The sequence below is a fragment of the Adelges cooleyi genome, unplaced genomic scaffold, assembly GCF_023614345.1.
Source record: "Adelges cooleyi isolate 19-005CV unplaced genomic scaffold, UGA_ACOO_1.1 ACOO_flye_CR_arks_rails_tigmint_CR_PRNA_23, whole genome shotgun sequence".
Lineage (NCBI taxonomy): Eukaryota > Metazoa > Arthropoda > Insecta > Hemiptera > Adelgidae > Adelges > Adelges cooleyi.
Window position 1 is genome coordinate 17,596,975 of NW_026095893.1, and position 23,670 is coordinate 17,620,644.

A 23,670-nucleotide genomic window follows, 5' to 3' on the forward strand; every position below is an offset into this window, starting at 1 on the left:
TTTACTCATAAAAAACTTATATAAATTTTAAATAATACCTTGAAGCTAATACAAATTATCAGGTAAGTTAATTAATATGGTCGAAAACCTCTTTTTTGTTAAGTAACGCCTATACAAAACTCCTTAAAAACAGACCGCATGCAATCTCCTTAAAATAAATTATAAAATAAATTTTTTATATTGAACAGAGTAACAAGTATCGTTCAATGTATCTGCTATACGGGTAAACTTTAAATTGTGAATACGTTTATTGGTTATTTTTTTTTTTTTAAATACAAGAGAAAATTGGTATATTGATTAATCAAGACTGTATTGTACATGACATAGTACATACATGCAGTTATTTATTAATAGATACTATAATAGACAAACACTTAAATCAAAATAAATAATCATTGACGATGGTTTCAACTTCCTCCACAGTAAACTTGCACTCTGAAAGTACAAAATATTATACATTTTAGTAAAATTTATAAATTAGGAAAAAATCTCACATTTTGCAAATTTTTTTTTGTTTATCATCAAAATAAGCTCCCTTATGCTTAATTTTTTTAATTTGATTCACAAGTTATGATTTCTAATCTTATAAAAATAAAAAAGGTTCGATAAACTAGATAATTAAAACATCTATTAATTATACAATTTTATTCAGCACATTTATTGGATATTTTTCTATTGTTTATTACTTGGTGCCTCCGTTTGTAGTTCATCAAGATAGGTTGGTATGCATCTGAACACTCCCGTTTTCTCTGCTACTTCTTTAACTATCTCTTTTACACTTTTACAGTCTAAGCTAGTTGTCCTTTTATATTTCTTTATAATGTTGCTAATCATTTCCTATTGTTTGCATAATAAGAATTAGATATTTAAATGTATATTACATTTTACATAAAGACTGATTTTAACGAAACCATAATGCCTAACTATTAGACATAATATACTTGTAGATTTTTTTAGCATAAAAACATTAATTTTATAGTAGTGAAAGGATTTTTATTTTTATATTAGAATACAAAATTATTATTTAATTTTTTCCTGTCTAGAGAAAAAACTGGCAAATATCGTTCAGAAAAGGTTTCTTTCTCAGGAAAAACACATCGTTTTTCGGTTGGGGGGTATATTTAAACTATTTTAACATGACTTTTATCTGAAATATAGTATTATAGTTTTTTATTTACCATTATTTTTGGATCTTGGGAAAGTAAATATTTTTGGACGATGAGTTCAACTTCGTCGATTGTAAATATACTATCACCTAAAAGTACAAATTAACATACATTTATTAAACTTGATTGTACACAATTTTTTAATCTCCTTGGCCTTATGCTGTTACTGGAAGCTCCATGTAATTTCTTTTTTTTAATTATGATTCCACATCTAATCTAAATTTATTCGGTACTTCAACGAGACATGAAAATGTTCTATCGTGGTTGCAGACTTTACTGTTCCAGAGTTATGATTTTTTAGTTAAAACACAGCAATAATTATTCACAGCTATACAAATTACGAACTTGATTACTATAGATCCTTTGCAGTTGTTGTTGAACATTTTGTTTAACATATTTATTGAATATTTTTCTATTGTTTATTACCTTTATATTGAATTATCAATTGTTGAAGACTGGGGGGTTTTCTCGATGTGCCTGATTGCCTTGCTATGTCGTCGATTATTTGTTTTAAACCTCTAACGTCTACGATATCTTGATGATTTGTATGGTGTTCGAATGCGGTTCTTGCCAGATCCTAAGGTTACAGAACAAGAAATAAAAGAGAATATTTATATGATATTTTACACATAAAACTAAAAATTCCTTATAATCCTTATAATACCTTATTATACTTACAAGTTCTTCTGGAGTAGGATTACCACTGTGACAATGCAAAAAATACAACGCCACGCAGAAAAATAATAATATGATATTTCTCGAATAAGTTTTGCTTTTTCAAACAATAAACTTGATTTCAGAATATTTAAATATTAGTTTTGAAATAAAAACTACTTGACATTTGTACCTACATTGCTTTATATATTATAACGATATTATTATGTGCATAACACAAAAATAAAACATGATTTATAATTATTTACTACAGTAATTTTTTATTTGCAATACAACTGACTTGTATAAGAATTAAATTCTTTTCTAATATCTTTCATTGAAATAAATGGCACAAACAAACAATATAAACTGAATAAAAAATATGACAGCTTTTTGTCAAAAAACATGTACTAATCGACACTGCTATTGCTTAAAACAATTTTAATTTTATTAAACAATTTTCAAAATTGGTTATTAATGTTTGCTTATCAGTGCAGGTGAGATACTTAGTAAATAATTATGAAAGACGAGGTAACAAGCGTGAATACTCGGGAAATCATTAAGGAGATCCCCTAACTAACATTCTAAAAATCAAGAATCTCAGAAATGTTTAATAATCATAAACACTAAGTGATTGTCATATATTTTATTTTATAAAAAAATAATTTACATTTTGTAAATGTATAACAGAAAACAATTTTGTAATTTGTATTAATCATAAACACTAAGTACTTATAATACTAAAAGACTATATTAAACCTATTTTACTTAAAAAAATTTGTTGAAATACTGCGAATATCCCTACACAAAAAATCTAACGAGCCTTTTATCTGTAATATATTATTATGGTTTACCGTTATTGTCGGATTTTGAGTAGCTAAATATTGTTTGACGTTATAGACAACTGCACCTAATGTAAATTTTTCGTCTGAAAGTAAAAAATATCATACATTTTTTAAATAACTAAAACAACCAAAATTTGACCACAAAATAAGTGAAAATAACAATGTGTTATACATGCAAACATGTTTATGTTTTTTTTTCAAATGTCATTACAATAGGGTGGCGGCATGCATAGTAGGGACGAGGAGGTCACAGTTCTACAGAAATTATTATAACCGAAAGCAAATCACAATACATTTGTAAAACATTTCTACTTCAATTATCATTGTTATAAAAAAACGAATATGTAATATTAAATTATATGCTTCGAGTAAAATTATTGGATTTTGCTAATTTTTTTTTTATTAAAAAAAATCTCATGTATTTTCAATTTTTTTACTGTTCCAAAGTTATGGTTTTTAGCTTAAAAACAAAATAATAATAGCTTAAAGCTATACAAATACGAACTTGATTACCAAATTGGCATTGTAATAGTGGTTGAATATTTTATTTCACATATTTATTTATTGAATAAATTTCTATTGTTTATTACCATGAAATTGCGATATCAAGTATTCAAGACTTGGAGGTTTTCTGGTCGTGGCCGATTTCTCTGCTACGTAGTCGATGATTTCTTTTAGAACTCCAACGTCTACTTGTCGATATAGATGATTTCTATGTTGTCCGAATGCGTACCTTATCATTTCCTATAGTTTTCGGAAAAAGCTTTAAAATTGATATTATAATTTACACATAAAACTCAGCCTTATTCAGTGAAATAAAAATGTCAAATATAATTTTATTGGGAATTAAAACGTTAATAATTGTTATTACAAATTGTTTATAATTCAATTAAAACCACTAGAAAAAAACTATTTGCTAAAAACATTCGATAAATTGTCTAATTCCTCGTTATACTTACAAGTTCTTCTGAAAAAAGATAAAAGTATAGAGAAGAAGGAAAATGAAAGAAGGGTAAAGTATAAGGAGAAGATAAATTTTAAATAAAATATTAGACCGAAAAGAGAATTCAAGGCACGGTTAATTATATGATATATTATATGTATATAAAAAAATCATTGTTTTGTAAATTGATGTAATGATATTATTAATTTATTATTTAAGTGTATAAATTATAAACTCGTGAGAAGAATTGTAATATATTATGTAACAGTGGTCACGCTGACTATTACTAATGATAAGATATTGTTATCAATATATATATATATATATACTAGTCGACAAGGCTTCGTACACTTGTAATTACTATGCGTTCTTTATTAAGTAATTAAGATCTGCATTTTATTGTTTACATTTATAATGTGAAGGCCACATTATAACAACTACTATCCCATATTAAGCGTTTGGCGTTGTAAGACACAAATTATTTTAAAATATTATATTTGTAAGCATGCAAACGTTTTACAATTTTACAAGAACGCCAAATTGTTATTCTATTTAACGCATTGCAAAATCAATATCGTCGTCACTAGTTCGTATGTACTTACTGTTATTCATGCTTATATAATATGATATACAGGATGATAATTTTATCGCGAAGCACTTAGTATCTCATAGAGTTTATTAAGAAATTTAATTTTTTTTAATTATGTTTTTATACAATTTTTTTGTTGTTACCCGCTGCCAATTTAGTTTTTTTTTAGGTATTTAAGCTATTTAATGAAATGACATTGCGTGCATTTCATTAAATTTTTAAATTGAGAATATTGTATTTAAGATTTTGACCGATCGAAATTCCGTTTTGCAAAACTCTTTTTGAAGTTTAGAACAGAAAGAAAGGTGTAGTGCACTTCTCCTCTCATCCTAATAATTTAACACAATTTTATTGGGAATTAAAGTGTTAAATCTTATTGTTATTAAAATTGTTTATAATTCAATAAAAAACATTTAAAAAAAAACTCTTCGCTAAAAACATTGGGTAAATTGTCTAATTCCTTGTTATACTTACAAGTTCTTCTGGAGTAGGATTACCACCATGGCATTGCGAAAAGTACAACGCCACGTAAGAAAACAATATTATGATATTTTTCGAATACATTTTGCTTCATAAAACAATTAATTTGAGTTCAGAATATTTGAATATTAGTTTCAAAATGAAAACTACTTTGAAACTACTCGGCATTCGTACCTACATTACTTTATATATTATAATGATATTATCATGTATATAACATAAAGCGTTTAGTGTTGTAAGACGAATATTATTCTAAAATATAATATTTGTTAGTATGTAAACGTTTAAAAATTGTACAAGAACGCCAAATGTTTATTCTCTTCGCCGCATTGCAAAATCTAGGTATCGTAGTAACTAGTTTGTTTGTACTTACTGTTATTCATGTTTATATAATATGATATACAGGATGATAATTTTATCGCGAACCACTCAGTATCACATAGGGTTTATTAAAAAATGCGATTTCAATTTTATAAAAAAATGTGTTGTTACCTAATCCCAATTTAGTTTTAAAGAAGACATTTGCAATTATTTAAAAAAATATATTAACATAAATCCTGGGTCTAATTTAGAATTATCGGGCTTTTGTTCTTGTAAGTGTATCAAATATATGTATTGATCATTTAGCATTTTTGGATTATTTGTTTGGGCTAAACGTGAGGGGCGGATACCACGGATAACCCTCCATCTTTTCATCGGGCCCAAACAGTTTGCGCGCCTTTGTCCGGTGCCCTGCACGGGACGGTTTATGGACATTTGTCGGATTGCGGTCGAACGGGCGGTCTCGCACCGTTGCCGCACGGTAGGCCTTTTGTTTATCGGATGGTCCCAAGCCGAGCAGCCTACCAGGTGCTTGATCATGGCTTCCATCGTACAAGGCCATGCTTTGACGCGTTGCTTTCGGCGCGACCGCGGCCCGGGTAAAGCCACTCCTCCGGCTTCGGAATAGCCGTAGGTGATTTTGTAACAGTCTTTGTAACCACCAATAGGCACACGCCACGAGGCCGTCGGTATCACTCGGTCGCATCGCTGCCGGCTCAAAAGTTTCCAGATGCATTTTTTTGGTCTTTGTCGATACAACGCGATTTATGCATAACCGCTTCGAACAAAGCTATTGTCTGCTGCTTTTCCTCTTTGGCTTTCTCTGGCTGAACACAAAACCAGTAAGTACAACACTGTTTGAATATGTTAAAGCTTTCATGGACTGAAATATTATTGTACGGATAAAATAATTTCAGACGTTTGCCCATCTCTCTATTTTTTAATTAAAGGAAACTCGTTTTTTCGCCAGTCAGGTCAGAACAAAACGTGCATGTTTCTAAAAAAACAATAAAGGCCGATAAAAGCTTTTGTTAGCTACAGCCAATTTTGGTAAGCGTTGCATGAAATATCAAGTTGTTTTTTGTAATAATTTTTTTTTTGTGGTATTTGTCTCTATACGTTTTAAAAAACAAGCATACAAGGTAAAACTCTAATTTACATAAGTTGTAGCGAATACTTGTTCTGTTTTTATTCTGATTTCGACTTAACATTATAGTTGTAATTAATAATTACTATTAATTACATATGTAATATTTAGTAGTATAACTAAAAGAAATATACAACTAATATCAGCTGTAGTTATACCATTTTGGTAGTTGGAATAAAAATAAAAATTTGGGCACTAAAAAATTATTGCAATTACTCTTTGGTTTTAGGCACATAGATTATGTCTTAAAAAAATTATCCTAAAAGTGGCTTTTATTTATACCAAACATTTTATAATTTATCAAAGAACTACTAAAAGAACTTCAATTATTAAACCTCGAACTTAGTTTCGGAGTTTAACATTTAAAAAAAAAAAAAAATATGTTATTTCACACATGTAGAGGACACTTATGTGTTTCATCAATAGTCATATAAATTTACATAAAATACAGTATTTTTCACAGTGTTTGTTGAAATGTATACAAATGACTAATAACTGTTGGCATACATTTTTAAGTTTTAACATTATAAGAACAGTTATATCAATATCTCATAGGGTTTCACAAGAATATAAAATTTGTTTTTTCATTTTGTCTTTATACAATGTGATCTCAATTTTTCACAATTTATTTTGTTTTTAACCCCCTCCCAACTTAGTTTTAGCTTCGATGCAAAGCGAGAAGGTATTGGTTTTACTCTGATGTGTGTTTTTTTTTTATCTGTATACACTGTAACTTCTTTAATACTGGACCAATTCTTTCGAATAGCAACTCTATAAATCGCAATTTTTATCTAGTTGGTACTTTGGTGGGGTAAAAGTTGAAAAAGTTGAACTCTTCACAGGCGAAAGTTGAAAAAACAAAAAAAAACCGTACGAGTTTTTAAGTTAGAACTTTTACTGGCTATAGCTTCGAGAAAAAGAGTCGGATCGAGTTGAAATTTATAAGAAATATTTATTTAGTATGCCCGCGCACGTCAGTTATATCAAATTTAAATTTAACCCAATGCCCACCCCCTAGGGGGGGTACAAGTTTTTTTGTTTTTCGGGGTTTTTAGCCGTAATTTTAAGACCTTTGGGTTGAAAATTTGCCAGTAGTTGGAACTCATATGTATCCATAACATATTAAACGGAAAAATAATTCGGCACTACAGTTTTTTATTAATAGCCGGAAAACTGTGTTTTCGCAGATTGCTTATATTTTAACAAAAAACACTTAAAATCTTAAAAAAATAGTTATCAAATCATTAAAACAATTTTATGTAGATCTATGCAGAATGATACTATGAAGTTTTGTGCTCAAGTAACACTTTTGACTTTAAGTTTACACAAAGTTCATTTTTTTTTTTTTTTACTTAAGTTCTTTCTGGCTGATTAAAATTGAGAACTGATAACAAATTCGCAATCACCGACCCCAAAAACATATAATTTGACCACTTTTAATGCCTTTTTCACAAAAATCCAGAAAAATGTTTTAGCTTCGATGCAAAGCGAGAAGGTATTGGTTTTACTCTGATGTGTAAATGATGAAATGATTTTATTTCATTTTATCACTTTTATTTGTAATAATTTCTGTAGACCTGTGACCACTCCGTCGCCTCGTTGCTTTGATTCCATTATGCATAGGCATAATAGAAAATATATTAGAATAAAGATTCTACTGTACTAGGCCTCTTGGATAAACTCACTTTCAAATAAACGCTTTGATGCTTCTATTTTGTAATTTTATCGGTCATTTAAAAAACGTCACAAGTCACAAATTTGAAATATTACACTAGCCACAAGAAACTTCATAAATATATTTTGCAGTGACTCAAATTTCTTGTACTCAACATTTGTATTAAATATGAGTCTGACAAATTGAGTTTTCACACAGAATACGTAGCTAAGTATATAATTATTACATTTGATAAAAAGACAGTTTTGAAAAATCGGTGACCTAAGTCGTTTTTGAAATGGCCGATTCAATTTGATACTTTCTAACTTTGCTAGCTTACACTGTGCTTGGTTTAGATTGTACTGCCTTGAAAATACTAACTACCGATTTGCATCGAAGCGTTTTTTCGAAAGTGATTTTATCACTTTCAGATTTAAAAATTTCTATAAACCTGTGACCTCCCCGTCCCCACTATGCTCCGTCACCACTATGCCCCGACCCCACTGTACTGGTTTTTTTTGATAGCAACTTATGAAACTTAAATAGTAATGTATATATTTTATTAACTTTTTCAATTGAAAATAATGTACTGACAATTTTGAATGGTCGATAACCAGTTTCGGATAACTATTTTTGAAGTTATTGAAGTTTCAAGTTTAGGACAGGAGGAAAGGTGGAGTGTAGTATTATTTTTATATGCGCGCATTTCCCAACCGCACTTCCCATTTTTTTTAATACCATTTGTAATAAACAGGGTATTATAATATGTAAACGGATACTGCTGTATTGTGTTAGTTGTCTGACGCATATTACTATATTAGGTATAACAATGCATGTGGTAATATAGTTACCGCGTTTCTAGAATTTTCTCGCCGGGGAACCGATTACAGTAGCTTCCGATTACATTAAAAACTCAGATATGTATAACTTTAACGAATAACGCTGTGATGATCAGCTTGTGATAATTATTATTACACCGATGGACTATATTATCATAAGTATAGTTCCTCAGCGAGAAAATTCTAGTAATGGCCAATGGGTGATTATTTATTATATCTGATTATGATACGGAATTAGCTTACATCAAATTATTATTATATTTTATTTGATGACCAGCGTAATAAAACTACTTGTCTTTGTTGAATCGAATATAATTATTAAGAAATACAGACAAAAATTCAAATCTTTACAAAGTCATAAACAGCGAACAAATGGATGAAAATAAAAAATTCAAACGTTAACATTTTTTTAAATTTTTTGTCTTTATATTTATGGAATTTAAAACATATGTTCCCAATTGAAAAAACGAGGTTCGGCTTCTTTAACGTATAAGGGTTGAAGATAACATTTTTCTAAATATTGAAAAATGTAGTTAAATATATACCTAAAATTTTAGGGAATAAGAAATTCGCAAAATATTCATACTTTCAGGGAAATGAGTGTCTTACGTTAGTTGGATCAACGTTATATGAATTTTTTTAAAAAATATTTAAAAGATAACTATTTCGTTAATAATTGATATATTATGGCTAAACGTCGTAATGCAAATGTGACCACTTGATTCTTTAACTAACTCGTAAGGCTCCGTTAATCTAAGTATTTGTATGGGAGGGCCATAACTAAGGTAGTTACAAACGAATATTGCTTTGATCAAAGTAAACTATATAAACTGAGTCCATCTTCTGTATTTAAAAAAATGTAAGGACTTAAACTTACTAGTAGCGAGCAAAGACTTCTTATTATGCAGTACATTAAATTATTAGACCATTTTTTATATTAGTGTGCTAATATACTAAAAGTTTTAACTACAAGTACATTTAAATACGTAATACAGAATTATTTATGTCTTGCTCTATCTTCGTATGGTCATCGTTATCTACAATACGTATACGTGTTAAATAATATTTGCAAGACATCAAGACTGTATGTTCATGACTTATGACACAAGTATCGTCGGGCAGGGATGAAACAACAGCAGAAGTTGAGTAGTTTTCTGCATCCTTTATACTCAAGTACAATCCTATCATTCGACATGTCTGCTCAAATGTCACATTGTGGATTGTTGGTTCTAAAAAAAAGTTTTTAAAAGTTATCCAAATTTAGCTTGCTGCACTAACAAAAAATACATAGTTGGACAAACTAAAATTAAGGTTAATCGTATATCCTCACCCAAGAGAAAAAGTGTATTGAGTCACAAAATGTAAATTTTACAGGAGAACAAATAATAAAATTATTTATTAATAAATTAATAATTACTAATTTCTTCTTCCTAAACCTATCAACCTCACACACTTCACATATCACCCAACTGCAGTACCTGTCTTACCCTATAACATTCTCCAAAATTAAATACGATTGTCACCGTTTTACTCCTGCTAATCCTCAGTCCTTTCTCTTTAAGCACATCTCTCCACTCTTCAAGTCTCTCAGCCAATTTTTCCGGACTTTCCTACACTAACGCTACGTCATCCGTAAACATCATACACCTAGGCACCTCCCACTGTATATCTTTTGTATTCTCGTCCATTACTAAAGAGGACAAGTAAGGACTCAACGCTATATCTTGATGCACAACTGCTCTTACACTAAAATCTTCTATTTCTCCACACAAACTCTTCACTCTTGTACTTGTCCCATCATACATTTCCTCTATTACATTCACTTACACTCTTGGCTTTCATTTTTTCTTGAACGTTCACCTCTAAACCTCTAATAAATAAATAACATACTAATTAGTTAAAATAAATAAACTTAGATGGACCCATCTAGAGCCAAAAAGTCATATAAGGTATATATAATATATACCTTATATATAGATATATACAATATATTATTTATATATTATATAGATAGTGAATAGAGCGTGCAATTTAAATCTAAGTGAACCAAAAAACCGGAAAATTGAAATTTTTTATTTAATCCACTTTTGCTCTGAGATACGGATATAACCTAATAAAAAACTGTAACGGTGAAATAAGCATTAAATAATTTGTTGGACTAAGTTTGTAGTTTCTTTAAATAGAAAATTAGTTGAACGATTTATTTATGTAGTTTTTCAATTATAAATTTATTGTGTTAACTCTAATGTTTGTTGGTCCAAATATGAATTTTCTCCGTTTAACCAATAGATTTTTAGTAGTTAATTATTTACTCTTTATAATATCGACTATTAACGCTCTTAAATATGGTTTTAATAGAATTCTTCTGTCAGCTCCAAGAGAAATCAATTTTTGTTTATCACTAGCTGAAAAATTCAATAAATGTGTTAAAAAAAGTATAAATAATTTTGTAAAGTACTTTTTTAATGGTCATTATGTAACCTAAGTAAGCAAGTGTTTAATGATAAATTCTATAAAGTAACCTTGCTAGTAACAGTGACCAACGTGAAGCCAAATAAGAAACTTAAATTAACAGTAGTTTAATCAAAGTCAAACACTTTTTTATTATGGTAAGCATACAATGTTACAATTACTCGAATTAAATAATTTGTTCATTATTATTAGTCGTAATATTTTCGTTGATTTTCGTATAGGCTTTGTATTCATTCGGTTTTGTTGAAGTGTTTTTTATGGCTGATTGTGGTGATTTTAGATTTTTGTTTTGTGTGTTTACGTTATGATATATATTGGAGGTTTTTGTTGGGGGTGATTTAACATTAGAAAAAGTCACCAGGGATAGCCATATTGAGGATGACGGAGTACGATTGGGTGGTTGCATAGTAGGAGTATTGGAAAATTATAGATTACACGCAGGAGCACTGCGTGATAAGAAAGACAAGTCTGACTGTATTGACGTCAACACGTTATTGATTAGAAGAAACTAAAAAGAACCCAATGAAAGCATACAATGTTACCATTTTTGAAGTTCGATAGTATTACTTAAACAATTTCAATAATATAAATACTGCCTGTTTCAATGGTTTTCATACATATACATATATAGTATGGTTATTTTATTATAGACCACTCAAAATCTCCCTTAGTTCAGTTAATAATTACATTTTTTTTTCATAAAAAGTGATTTTCCACAAAGTTTTTTCCAACCCCCTTTAAACTTACAATTAGTTTTATGATTTATGATCTAAAGTTTGTACTAAAAATAGATCTAATATATATATATAAACAATAAATAAATAAAAATAATAGATACCCTTTAACGGACTATAAAATATTGTTAACATAAGATTATAGATTTTTTTCTTATCAAAGAACACCGAGTTTTTGGACGTTGCAAGTACATCACTTGCCTTAACACTCTGCTACATTGTATAAATTGGTAGAATCGAATCGACATTTTATAGGACATTTATTTGATGAGCTACTTTTGAAGATGCTATGCGTGAATACTGAAAGAAACTACTTTTGCATCAATGCGTTTAGAAGTGGACATATTTAAACAAACTTTTAAATTGTCTTCTTTCGATGCTTGGTTGTGCTTTATAGTAACAATCATAGCAACAGATTTGTTTTTTATTTCTATACGTATTGGGTAAGGTAAAATTTGATTTTTATTACATTTTGAGAACCTATTTTTTATCGTAGCATACTTACATAGTATTTTTAGCTATTATCATAACAAAACACTTGGTGAAAAAATACATGGTTCTTTGTGTTCAATTTATAAACATATAAGAGTTACTACGTCTGTAGGAGGAGCTAAAATAAATACCATATAAGTATAATATAGTATACAACTAAACAAGGGCTGTATGTCTTACACTACAATAACAAAAAACAATTCACATCGATTCTAAGTACAATAAAATCTCATAACCACTTGTATTAGGTAGATGTATATTTACAATATAGGTGGTATGGATGAAAACATTTAATATAAACTAAGCATCAAGAAAATATGAACCATTTTTTTTTAAATAATGACTACATTAAAAATTAACACCAAAGTGTTTATAGCGTTTATTTGAAAGTGGTTTTACCACTTTTATTAAAAATAATTTCTGGAGATCTGTGACCTCTCGTCCCTACTGCTTTAATTCCATTATGCCTCGAACCCACTGTACTGGTTTACCAAGATAAAATCACTTTCAAATAAACGCTTTAATACTTACTATGATATGCGTAGTTATAACCAGAGTTTTGCATCATTATAATAAAAGATATCTAAATAATCATCTAGATGACAAATTATTCAAATACAAGTTCTTTGTTTAAAAATGTATTTGAATAATTTTTAAAAATGTCATTTAAATAGTCCATAAGTTTTTTTTTACGCCTGAAGTCACTTGTCGCCCCTTTTACTCAAGTCGTCGAGTTTTGTAAAAAATAAATTAGCCATTTTACTTATTGTTCATATTAATACAGATTGTTAATATTTCTAATAAAATTTTTTTTTTAAAAAGTGATTTTTTAAAGTATTTATATTTTAAAATGTTATTTCGTATACATTTAACATTTAGAAAATATATAAGACCAGTAAATATAAGAAAACAATTTGAGTAAAAGTATAGTTTTTTTTAAACCTAAGTTAGGCAAGCCATTGTAATTTTAATCTGGTTTTTTACATTGTATCCACTCAGATACGTAAATTTAATAATTAATTAAACGGATTTTATCAAATTAAACATGTATATTTTCTTAACTATTTTAGACAAATCTGAATTTATTGCTGAAAATTATAGTTAATAAAAATTGGTATTTTGTAAATTGCCAAAAACTTGTTATATTTGCAATAAAACGATAACCTGGTTGAGCGTTTAAACTCTTAGTATCTAATACCAACATAGTTGTTGATAAATCTCAACATGGAATTAAATTATTATAACTATAACTTGAGTATTGGTAATAATTCGAAGGGTCTAATAATCATCTAGAAGACAAATTATTCAATTACAAGTTCTTCGTTTAATAATAGATTTGAAATTTTTTTTTAAATATTATTTAAATAGTCTGTAAGTGATTTTTTACACCTGAAGTGGTGTCACTGGTCACCCCCCTTCACTCAATTCGTCCAGCTTTGTAATACAAAAAATTACTTATTGTACAGTTTGTAAATATTTTCAATAAACATTTTTTTTAAAAAAAAGTGATTTTTTAAAGTAATTATAATTCAAAATATTTATTTTTCTATATTTAAAACATTCTACAGTTAGAAAATATATAAAACCAGTAAATATAAAAAAACAATTTCATATATTACTTACTTAATAGTTCCAATGCTAGCTATACTGGCTGCTTCAATGGCTTTTTTACGACTTATCGAATGGCTTATATATTTTCGACCAAAACAATAAAATCTATTTTGTAAAATTGTTTTTATGAATTTTTTAACATAAGCAACATTTGTCGATTTTCGTTATGAATAACATATTTACATTACTATGAAGCATAAAACCAAGTAGAGTGTAATATTACATTTATTTAATATTATAGTAATACATAATGTAAAAACTTAAAAATATATGATACCTACAGTTGTTTGTCATTATTTATGTTTTAACCGTTTTTTTTTAAAAACAACTTGTTTTTAATAAGAAAAAATAAAACTATATAATTTGTTGAAAAATATGATATACTATAATGTATGAAAATACATTGTTGGCTTTTGTGTTAACATAAGATTGAAATAATATTAAAAACGCAAGTTAAATTAATGAAATATTGACGATTAGATAAAAGGGCGGGCCTGCGTGCAGTTATAATATGTTATGTGATAGAGTTATTTAATAATAATTAAAAAAATAATATAAAATGCTAAAAAATACTTATATATATCATATGATATATACTTTATACATCATAAATCAACTTGCATATTGAATTTTAGTTAAAATATCTGTGTTGTACAAAAACCAGCAATTTGTTTTCATAAAATACAGTATTTTTCCAATGATTGTTCACAATGTAAACAAACTTCAAATATCTGTTGGTATTATACAGTTTAAGTTTTAGCATAAAATAAGTAGCCATATTTACATCAACATAATTTATAGAGGTATTATTGTTTTTTTAAAACACTAGTGTTCTTTCAAACTTACATTATGTGATTAAATTTAATAAAGAAATCTGAATGTATATACACAATAATGATAAAATGTATTAACTAGAGGATAAGATAGCCAATAATGTACAAAACCTAAATTATAATTATTTTTATAATTGAGAGCTGTGATATTTAAGCATTGTATTTTCACGTTTTTATTTGGTATTTTGAGTATTTTTCTATAATAATATGTGGTTCTACAATACAAGAAAATAAATAGGTCAGACATTTAAGTACACAAATAACGAAACAAAATACATTTAAAAATTAAAACCAACTTTAAATAACATTTGTGTTCACTAATTCTTTTTTAAAAACTATTCTAAATAAAATGGCTTTTTTAATTGTAATTGAAATTAATTTTAAATCATATTTTGTATCTTCTTGTCAAGTTCTTTCTAATGAGTTTAGAATCAGCTTTCTATATTTCTTACAATTAGTTTGAACTCCGATCTACCCGTATATGATTTTATATTAAAAGTAAGACAAATATCTACCCTTTCATCATTAGTGAGTAGCATTCTTTATTGTGTTCATCATTATACTAAAATTCCATATGGAAATCATAATATTTTAGTTAGATTTAATTTGTATTATATTAACTATTATAATATTAAACATATCTTTCTAATACGGCGTTTTGCATAGGCAATTCTGGTACATTCGTTTATTCAGTTATTTTGCTAAAACACATAATTTTTTTTTTGTAATTCTTTTGATTTAAACAATCCCATAACATAATAACTTATTTTAAAAGTTGTGAACACACATTATTAATGTGTGAAATAAAAAATAAAAAATCGTAATGCGTAGTTGGTTTTATATTTTTCTGTTGAAATTAAATTTTTTTTTTACCCTCCTTCGTAGAATCAGATTTTAAAATGTTTAATTAATATAAATTAAATTTAAAAAAAAAACTGTTTTATTTATATTTAATTTGTGTACTGGAAAATTAATAAATAAATAATACACATGAATAGTTTATGTGGTATAATATGTGTTATATTTTTAGACCTATTAAAGTAACATTTGTTTAATTTTTAATTTATAATAAACGACATTTATTTTATATGAATTCGTTGTTTATTTTGAATCTCTCTCTCTTTCTCCTACGTTTAACGTCCGTTATTCCTGCCAATCGGGGATTAGACGGTTTAAATTTGGCATTCTTGGGCTTAGAGCTGCCGACCTAACACTACCAAACAAATTGGCCCCAGAGAGAGGTGCAGGTGGCCATTTTTTTCCTCAGACAGTTGCCCGCTCGGATCGAGTAGAAACTTATAAGGAATATTTATTCGGTGTACCCTTAACAAGACGGAACAGGGAAGTTCTTTTGTATTAGCCGTGATTTTAGGACCTTTTCAAATGGATAAGAGTGATCAGAAGCATTATGTTTACTTGGGCGACAGAAATTGTAAGTACGTTTAAATTATTATTATTTGTATAGTATTCATTTGGTACAAAGTAGGCGAACCCCTGATTATACCTTTTCACAAACAAAAAGTGAAGCTAAAAACAAAGTATTTTGTAAAGAAATCTAAATTGAGAAATACAAATTAGTGTCATTCTCATTGTGATCAATCTATAGAACACTCACAACCCTTCACTCAATAAAGGCATTGCTAATATTATTTTTATATATATCTCAGTTTTTGTGCGTAATAAGTGTATTTACCATTCTTTATCTAATACAGCGTATTTTTTATTATTACTTGACAACAATACGGCATGGTTTTGTTTAAAACATGCATTTTTTTATACCATTCAGGCAATACTTATTAAAAACTTAAACAGATTGCTGTAACAATATATTATTATTTAATGTGACTTTGACCCTGGATACATAATAGTTTATTTCCTTTTATTTGATTTATGTTGATAAGAAGGACAGCTACTTTTTTCATTACAACATCGTCGTTATTATATGTAACAAGGTTAAAATACAAATAAAACAATTTTTTAGCTAAAATTAATATTTGTAACTTAATTAATATTTATTATAATTTTGTGTAAATGAAAATGATTTGATTAAAAATCAGAAAATAAAGGTTAGGATCAGTAAGGTTAGGTAAGGATTTTACCATTTAACATTTTTAACAAATCAAATTATTTCTAACAACTATTTCGAGCAAAATTATCTTATGTTATTCTTTATGCATATATGGTGATCAAGTAATTAGTAGATTATCACGTTGTTTGTTCATTTATGGCAAATACAAATTAGATTAGTATATAAGTGCAATCCTCGAAATTCAAATGAAACGATTTAATTTGTATTTTAACAAGATTTCACAGCGTAAAACTACATAATATGTAGAAAAATAACGTTATAAGAACCATTAAGTATATATTGTTCCATTGTTAATCAATGTTAGAACTGATTTACCTACTCAACGTAAATTAACTTAATTTAAATTCTTATGTACAGGTGGCTCTAATGTAAGGCTCCTCCTAGCCGCCCTGTCATTCTTATTGTTTCCTCCAGTAAATTTACATATTGTTCATAATTTAGTATAGATTGTAAATATTCTAATAAACGTCAATAAATTTTTTTTTTTAAAATTGCTTTAAAAAAAAAAAAAGTTTTCTGATAACGGAATGACACCATAATAATATGCGTTATTATGATGAAACGATGACCAATTAAATGTATATTGTGTGTATCTACTATCTACTGTGCGTGTTACCCGACATCTGAAAAACCAAGCATATATATCTACATAAAATGTATTATTAATACACCTACTTTACTATATATAATGTATTTTTACTTTTGTACTTTAGAATTTGAATCAACATTATTAGCAACAGTCTTCTATTAATTTGGTACAATTTGGTCATTAATACTACCAACGCTTAAAACACCAATATTGTGTTTTACCACGTTATCCGTCAATATTAATAATGATAGGCTTATACATTAATATTTTCAGCTTGTTATTTGGATTTTCTCTTGGAGATCTATTAATGAAACCGTTGCTTCGACCTAATCTTCCTTCGGTATGTAATGTTATACATTAATATATTTTACGTATGAAGATACAGCGCATAAGTTTAACATTTTTATAAATCCAGGGATAATAAATAACAGAGCGGTTCATTAATCATAAGACACTCATTTTCTCTCTAATTGTAATTTTTCTTTTTGGAGACACTTTCGTTTATGTTAATTTACAATATTTGACAATATTCAAGTTTTTGTATTTTTCCGGATTCTTGTTAACTTTTAACATTTAAATGGTTAAGTGTACACTAAATATTTTTTTTAAGTTAAGAAAAATTTGCTGAAGATGTAGACTAACATCTAGATCTAGATAACCAGTTTTAAATAATTATTTTCAAATGGTACTTATCTTTAAAATTTAGGACTGGAGGTTGATGGTGGTAGAATAATGCACTCAGATATAAATAATACTAAACTCCAATACTCTTTTCGTCCAAAATTGCTTTAACAGCTTCCAAACTATTTGTTCAAAACTCGTTACCGACCATTCAGAATTTTCTGAAAATTATTCTTAACTAAAAAAGTTAGTTAACTTGAGTTGGTATGTGTTTACTATTACTGGATGATATAATATTGGGATACATACTGAGTATAATTTATATTATTAAAGACTAAAGTGTAATGGTAGACTATTATATTTTATCATAAGCCGCTAACGTCACACGTTGTATATTCACTCAGGGCGAGTATAAGCTCATCTTTAAAGCTGTATATAAATGCGATTTGAATATCAATGAGACGATCCAATTAAACATACATCTCAGCAAGAAGTCAATCAACGAAACTGAATATGTCGGAAATGTAACGTTATTAGAACCGCTCAACGACGATTTAGATGTGAGTATTTTACTTTCGTAGAACTATATAATTTTATTTATACACAAAATTAAATCATGTAAAGATTCAATTTAACAGATGTTTTTGTTCTATTATATAGGTGCACGTGAATATGGCTGTAATGGATAAAATTGGAGGATGGAAACCTAATGCTTATGTGTACTCATCTAAAAAGGCATGCTCTACAGTAAAGCGATTTTACGGAACGTCATTTCACACATTTTTAGGCATTGAACATGCGGAATGTCCGGTTGCAAAGGTAATCAATATGGAACAAATATCTTTTAACGTTCGATACTAGCTAAAGACTTTTCAATGCTTATTTAGTTTTATTTAGAGATTACTATTATTAAGTAATTTTGTACAATTTTTTTAGGGTGTTTACAATGTTCGGTATGATACAAACATTTTTGATAACACATTATTTAAGCCGAAGGTTTTTTTCTATGGAAAATATAGATTCAAACAATTTTACACTAACAAACAAAACACCGTAGTTGGTTGTAATATCGCGGCTGTGGATGTAGTAAGACCTTGGGATACCGAAGGCAATTATTAAAATACATTATTATGGATGGAACTAAATAAAAACACATATCTGTTGTACTGTATAATTTTACTTTAGCACTTTTAATGTGAAATACATAATCTGGAAGGGGACTGTTTACACACTACATCCTTTCAGGCAGCATCGTTTATTAGCATCACTACAAATGATTGGAGTTATAAAATACCGTTTTTCTCTTCGCGAGGCGGGCTCACAATTAACTTAATTCTAATTTTGGTATGTACATATTTACATAATTGGTATGTACATTTATAAACATGACACTACTCCTTGTCGGATGGACAGCACTAGCATATTTGAAAATGCTTACTATTAAGTGCTCAATTTTTTACAGTATCTTGAGCTACTTAAGCTTAATCTATGTTTCAAATTTCAAAAGTTTATCTTAAGAGGAAACAGAGACATGTGGGTTAGAAAAACTGGGTTAATAGGTTCCGGTTATTCATTATAACGTTCACAAAATGTATACTAATATTGTATTATGTTTTGTGAACTTTATTTTAGTAAACGAAATAATTGAGTTTATAACGTTATATTTCGTTACGTTATGGAACCCTGCTTTTACTCTTAGAAAAACTTATGTAAATTCAAAATAATACCTTGAAGCTAATACAAATTATCAGGTAAATTAATTGATATGGTCGAATTTTTTTAAAACCTCTTATTTCTTAAATAACGCCTATACAATACTCCTTAAAAACAGACCGCATGTAATCTCCTTAAAATAAATTATAAAACAAAATTTTTATATTGAACAGAGTAACAAGTATCGTTCATTGTATCTGCTTACTGGTAAACTTTAAATTGTGAATACGTTTATTGTTTTTTTTTTTTTTTCAAATACAAGAGAAAATTGGTATATTGATTAATCAAAACTGTATTGTACATGACATAGTACATACATGCAGTTATTTATTAATAGATACTATAATAGACAAACACTTAAATCAAAATAAATAATCATTGACGATGGTTTCAACTTCCTTCACAGTAAACTTGCACTCTAAAAGTACAAAATATTATACATTTTAGTAAAATTTATAAATTAGGAAAAAATCTCACATTTTGCAAATTTTTTTTTGTTTATCATCAAAATAAGCTCCCTTATGCTTAATTTTTTTAATTTGATTCACAAGTTATGATTTCTAATCTTATAAAAATAAAAAAGGTTCGATAAACTAGATAATTAAAACATCTATTAATTATACAATTTTATTCAGCACATTTATTGGATATTTTTCTATTGTTTATTACTTGGTGCCTCCGTTTGTAGTTCATCAAGATAGGTTGGTATGCATCTTAACACTCCCGTTTTCTCTGCTACTTCTTTAACTATCTCTTTTACACTTTTACAGTCTAAGCTAGTTGTCCTTTTATATTTCTTTATAATGTTGCTAATCATTTCCTATTGTTTGCATAATAAGAATTAGATATTTAAATGTATATTACATTTTACATAAAGACTGATTTTAACGAAACCAAAATGCCTAACTATTAGACATAATATACTTGTAGATTTTTTTAGCATAAAAACATTAATTTTATAGTAGTGAAAGGATTTTTATTTTTATATTTGAATACAAAATTATTATTTAATTTTTTCCTGTCTAGAGAAAAAACTGGCAAATATCGTTCAGGAAAGGTTTCTTTCTCAGGAAAAACACATCGTTATTCGGTTGGGGGGTATATTTAAACTATTATAACATGACTTTTATCTGAAATATAGTATTATAGTTTTTTATTTACCATTATTTTCGGATCTTGGGAAAGTAAATATTTTTGGACGATGAGTTCAACTTCGTCGATTGTAAATATACTATCACCTAAAAGTACAAATTAACATACATTTATTAAACTTGATTGTACACAATTTTTTAATCTCCTTGGCCTTATGCTGTTACTGGAAGCTCCATGTAATTTCTTTTTTTCATTATGATTCCACATCTAATCTAAATTTATTCGGTACTTCAACGAGACATGAAAATGTTCTATCGTGGTTGCAGACCTTACTGTTCCAGAGTTATGATTTTTTAGTTAAAACACAGCAATAATTATTCACAGCTATACAAATTACGAACTTGATTACTAAATATCCTTTGCAGTTGTTGTTGAACATTTTGTTAAACATATTTATTGAATATTTTTCTATTGTTTATTACCTTTATATTGAATTATCAATTGTTGAAGACTGAGGGGTTTCCTGGATGTGCCTGATTGCCTTGCTATGTCGTCGATTATTTGTTTTAAACCTTTAACGTCTACGATATTCGGATGATTTGTATGGTGTTCGAATGCGTTTCTTACCAGATCCTATTGTTACAGAACAAGAAATAAACGATAAATCGTATATATTTTACATAAAACTGAAATTCCTTAAAAACAAACCATGGTTTATATTTGTTTACCACAGTAATTTACAATACAGAAGACTTGTATAAGAATTACATTATTTTTTAATATTTTTCGTCGAAATAAATGGTACAAACAAACAATATAAACTGAATAAAAAATATGACAACTTTTTGTCAATAAACATGTTCTAATCGACACTGCTATTGTTTAAAACAATTTTAATTTTATTAAACTATTTTCAAAATTGGTTATTAATGTTTGTTTATGAGTGCAGGACAGATACTTAGTAAATAATTATGAAAGACAAGGTAACAAGCGCGACTACTCGGGAAATCATTATGGGTATCCCCTAATTAATATTCTAAAAATCAAGAATCTCAGACATTTTTAATAATCATAGACACTAAGTGATTGTCATATACTTAATTTTATAAAAAAATAATTTACATTTTGTAAATGTATATAACAGAAAACAATTTTGTAATTTGTATTAATTATAAACACTAAGTACTTATAATACTAAAAGATTATATTAAACCTATTTTACTTATAAAAATGTATTAAAATACTGCGAATATCCTCACACCAAAAATCTAACGAGCCTTTTATCTTTAATATAGTATTATAGATTTTTATTTACCGTTATTGTCGGATTATTGGGACCTAAAAATTCTTTGACGGTCCAGTTAACTGCAGCCAATGTTAATTTATCGTCTGAAAGTAAAAAATATCGTACATTTTTTTAAATAATTAAAACAGCCAAAACTTGACCCTAAAATAATTGAAAATAACAATGTGTTACACATGCAAAACTTTTTTATTTCAAATATTAAATTATACATTTTTTTGTACGCCATCAAAAAAGGTCTTATGTTTTTTTTTTAATGTTAATACAATAGGGTCGGGGCATGCATAGTGGGGACGAGGAGGTCACAGGTCTACAGAAATTATTATAACCGAAAGTGATAAAATCTCTTAAAAAAATCATGTGGTACACTTGCAAAACATTTCTACTTCAAATATCATTGAGATTAAAAAACGAATATGCAACATTAAATTATATGCTTCGAGTTAAACTATTGGATTTTGCTTAATTATTTTTTATCATCAAAAAAAGGTCCCATATATTTTTAATTTTTTCACTAGTCCAGAGTTATGGTTTTTAGCTTAAAAACAAAAAAATAATAGTTTACAGCTATACAAATGACGAACTTGATTACCAAAATGGCATTGCAATAGTTGTTGAATATTTTGTTTAACATATTTATTGAACATTTTTCTATTGATTATTACCATGAAATTGCGATCTCAAGAATTGAAGACTTGGAGAATTTTTGGTCGTGCCCGATTTTTCTGCTACGTCGTCGAAGATTTCTTTTAGAACTCTAACGTCTACTTGTCGATATTCATGATTTGTATATTGTACGAATGCGCTCCTTATCATTTCCTATAGGTTTCGGAAAAAGCTTTAAAATTAATATTATAATTTACACATAAAACTCAGCCTTTTTTTTTAATTTAAACTTTTGAAACTTAAATGGCATTGCGCGCATTTCATTAAATTTTTTAATTGAGAATATTGTACTTAAGATTTTGGCTGATCGAAAATTCGTTTTGCATATTTCTTTGAAATTTAGGGCAGGAAGAAAGGTGTGGTGCACTTTCCCTCTAGTCCAAAGAATTTAACATAATTTTATGGGGAATTAAAGCGTTAATTCTTATTGTTATTAAAAATTGTTTATAATTCAATGAAAACCATAAAAAAAAACTCTTCGCTAAAAACATTAGAAAATTTTTCTAAAAAATTTTATTAAGTTTTGTATACAATTACAGGAGTCTGAGCAATTTTTTATAATTATAAATACTAAGTGCTCGTCATACTTACAAGTTCTTCTGGAGTAGGTTTACCACCATGGCATTGGAAAAAGTGCACCGCAACGCAGAAAAACAATATTATGATATTTTTCAAATACATCTTACTCCTTCAAACAGTTTAGAATATTTGATGATTAGTTTTAAAATGAAAACTACTTTGAAACTACTCGGTATTCGTACCTACATTGCTTTATATATTATAAAGATATTATCATGTATATAACATAAAGCGTTTG

At 27.7% G+C, this 23,670-nt stretch overlaps 1 protein-coding gene across 1 annotated transcript; it reads right to left on the reverse strand.

Moving 5' to 3' along the window:
* Positions 1–355: 355 nt before the first annotated feature.
* LOC126835780 (uncharacterized) lies at positions 356–23,573 on the reverse strand. The gene is made up of 7 exons (XM_050568592.1): positions 23,445–23,573; positions 22,853–23,006; positions 22,200–22,273; positions 21,367–21,517; positions 20,954–21,030; positions 687–837; positions 356–435 (listed from the first exon to the last, which is right to left on the reverse strand). Exons 1-7 carry the CDS (start codon positions 23,532–23,534, stop codon positions 380–382), a joined length of 753 nt encoding a protein of 250 aa, XP_050424549.1. The 5' UTR covers positions 23,535–23,573; the 3' UTR covers positions 356–379.
* Positions 23,574–23,670: the final 97 nt, after the last annotated feature.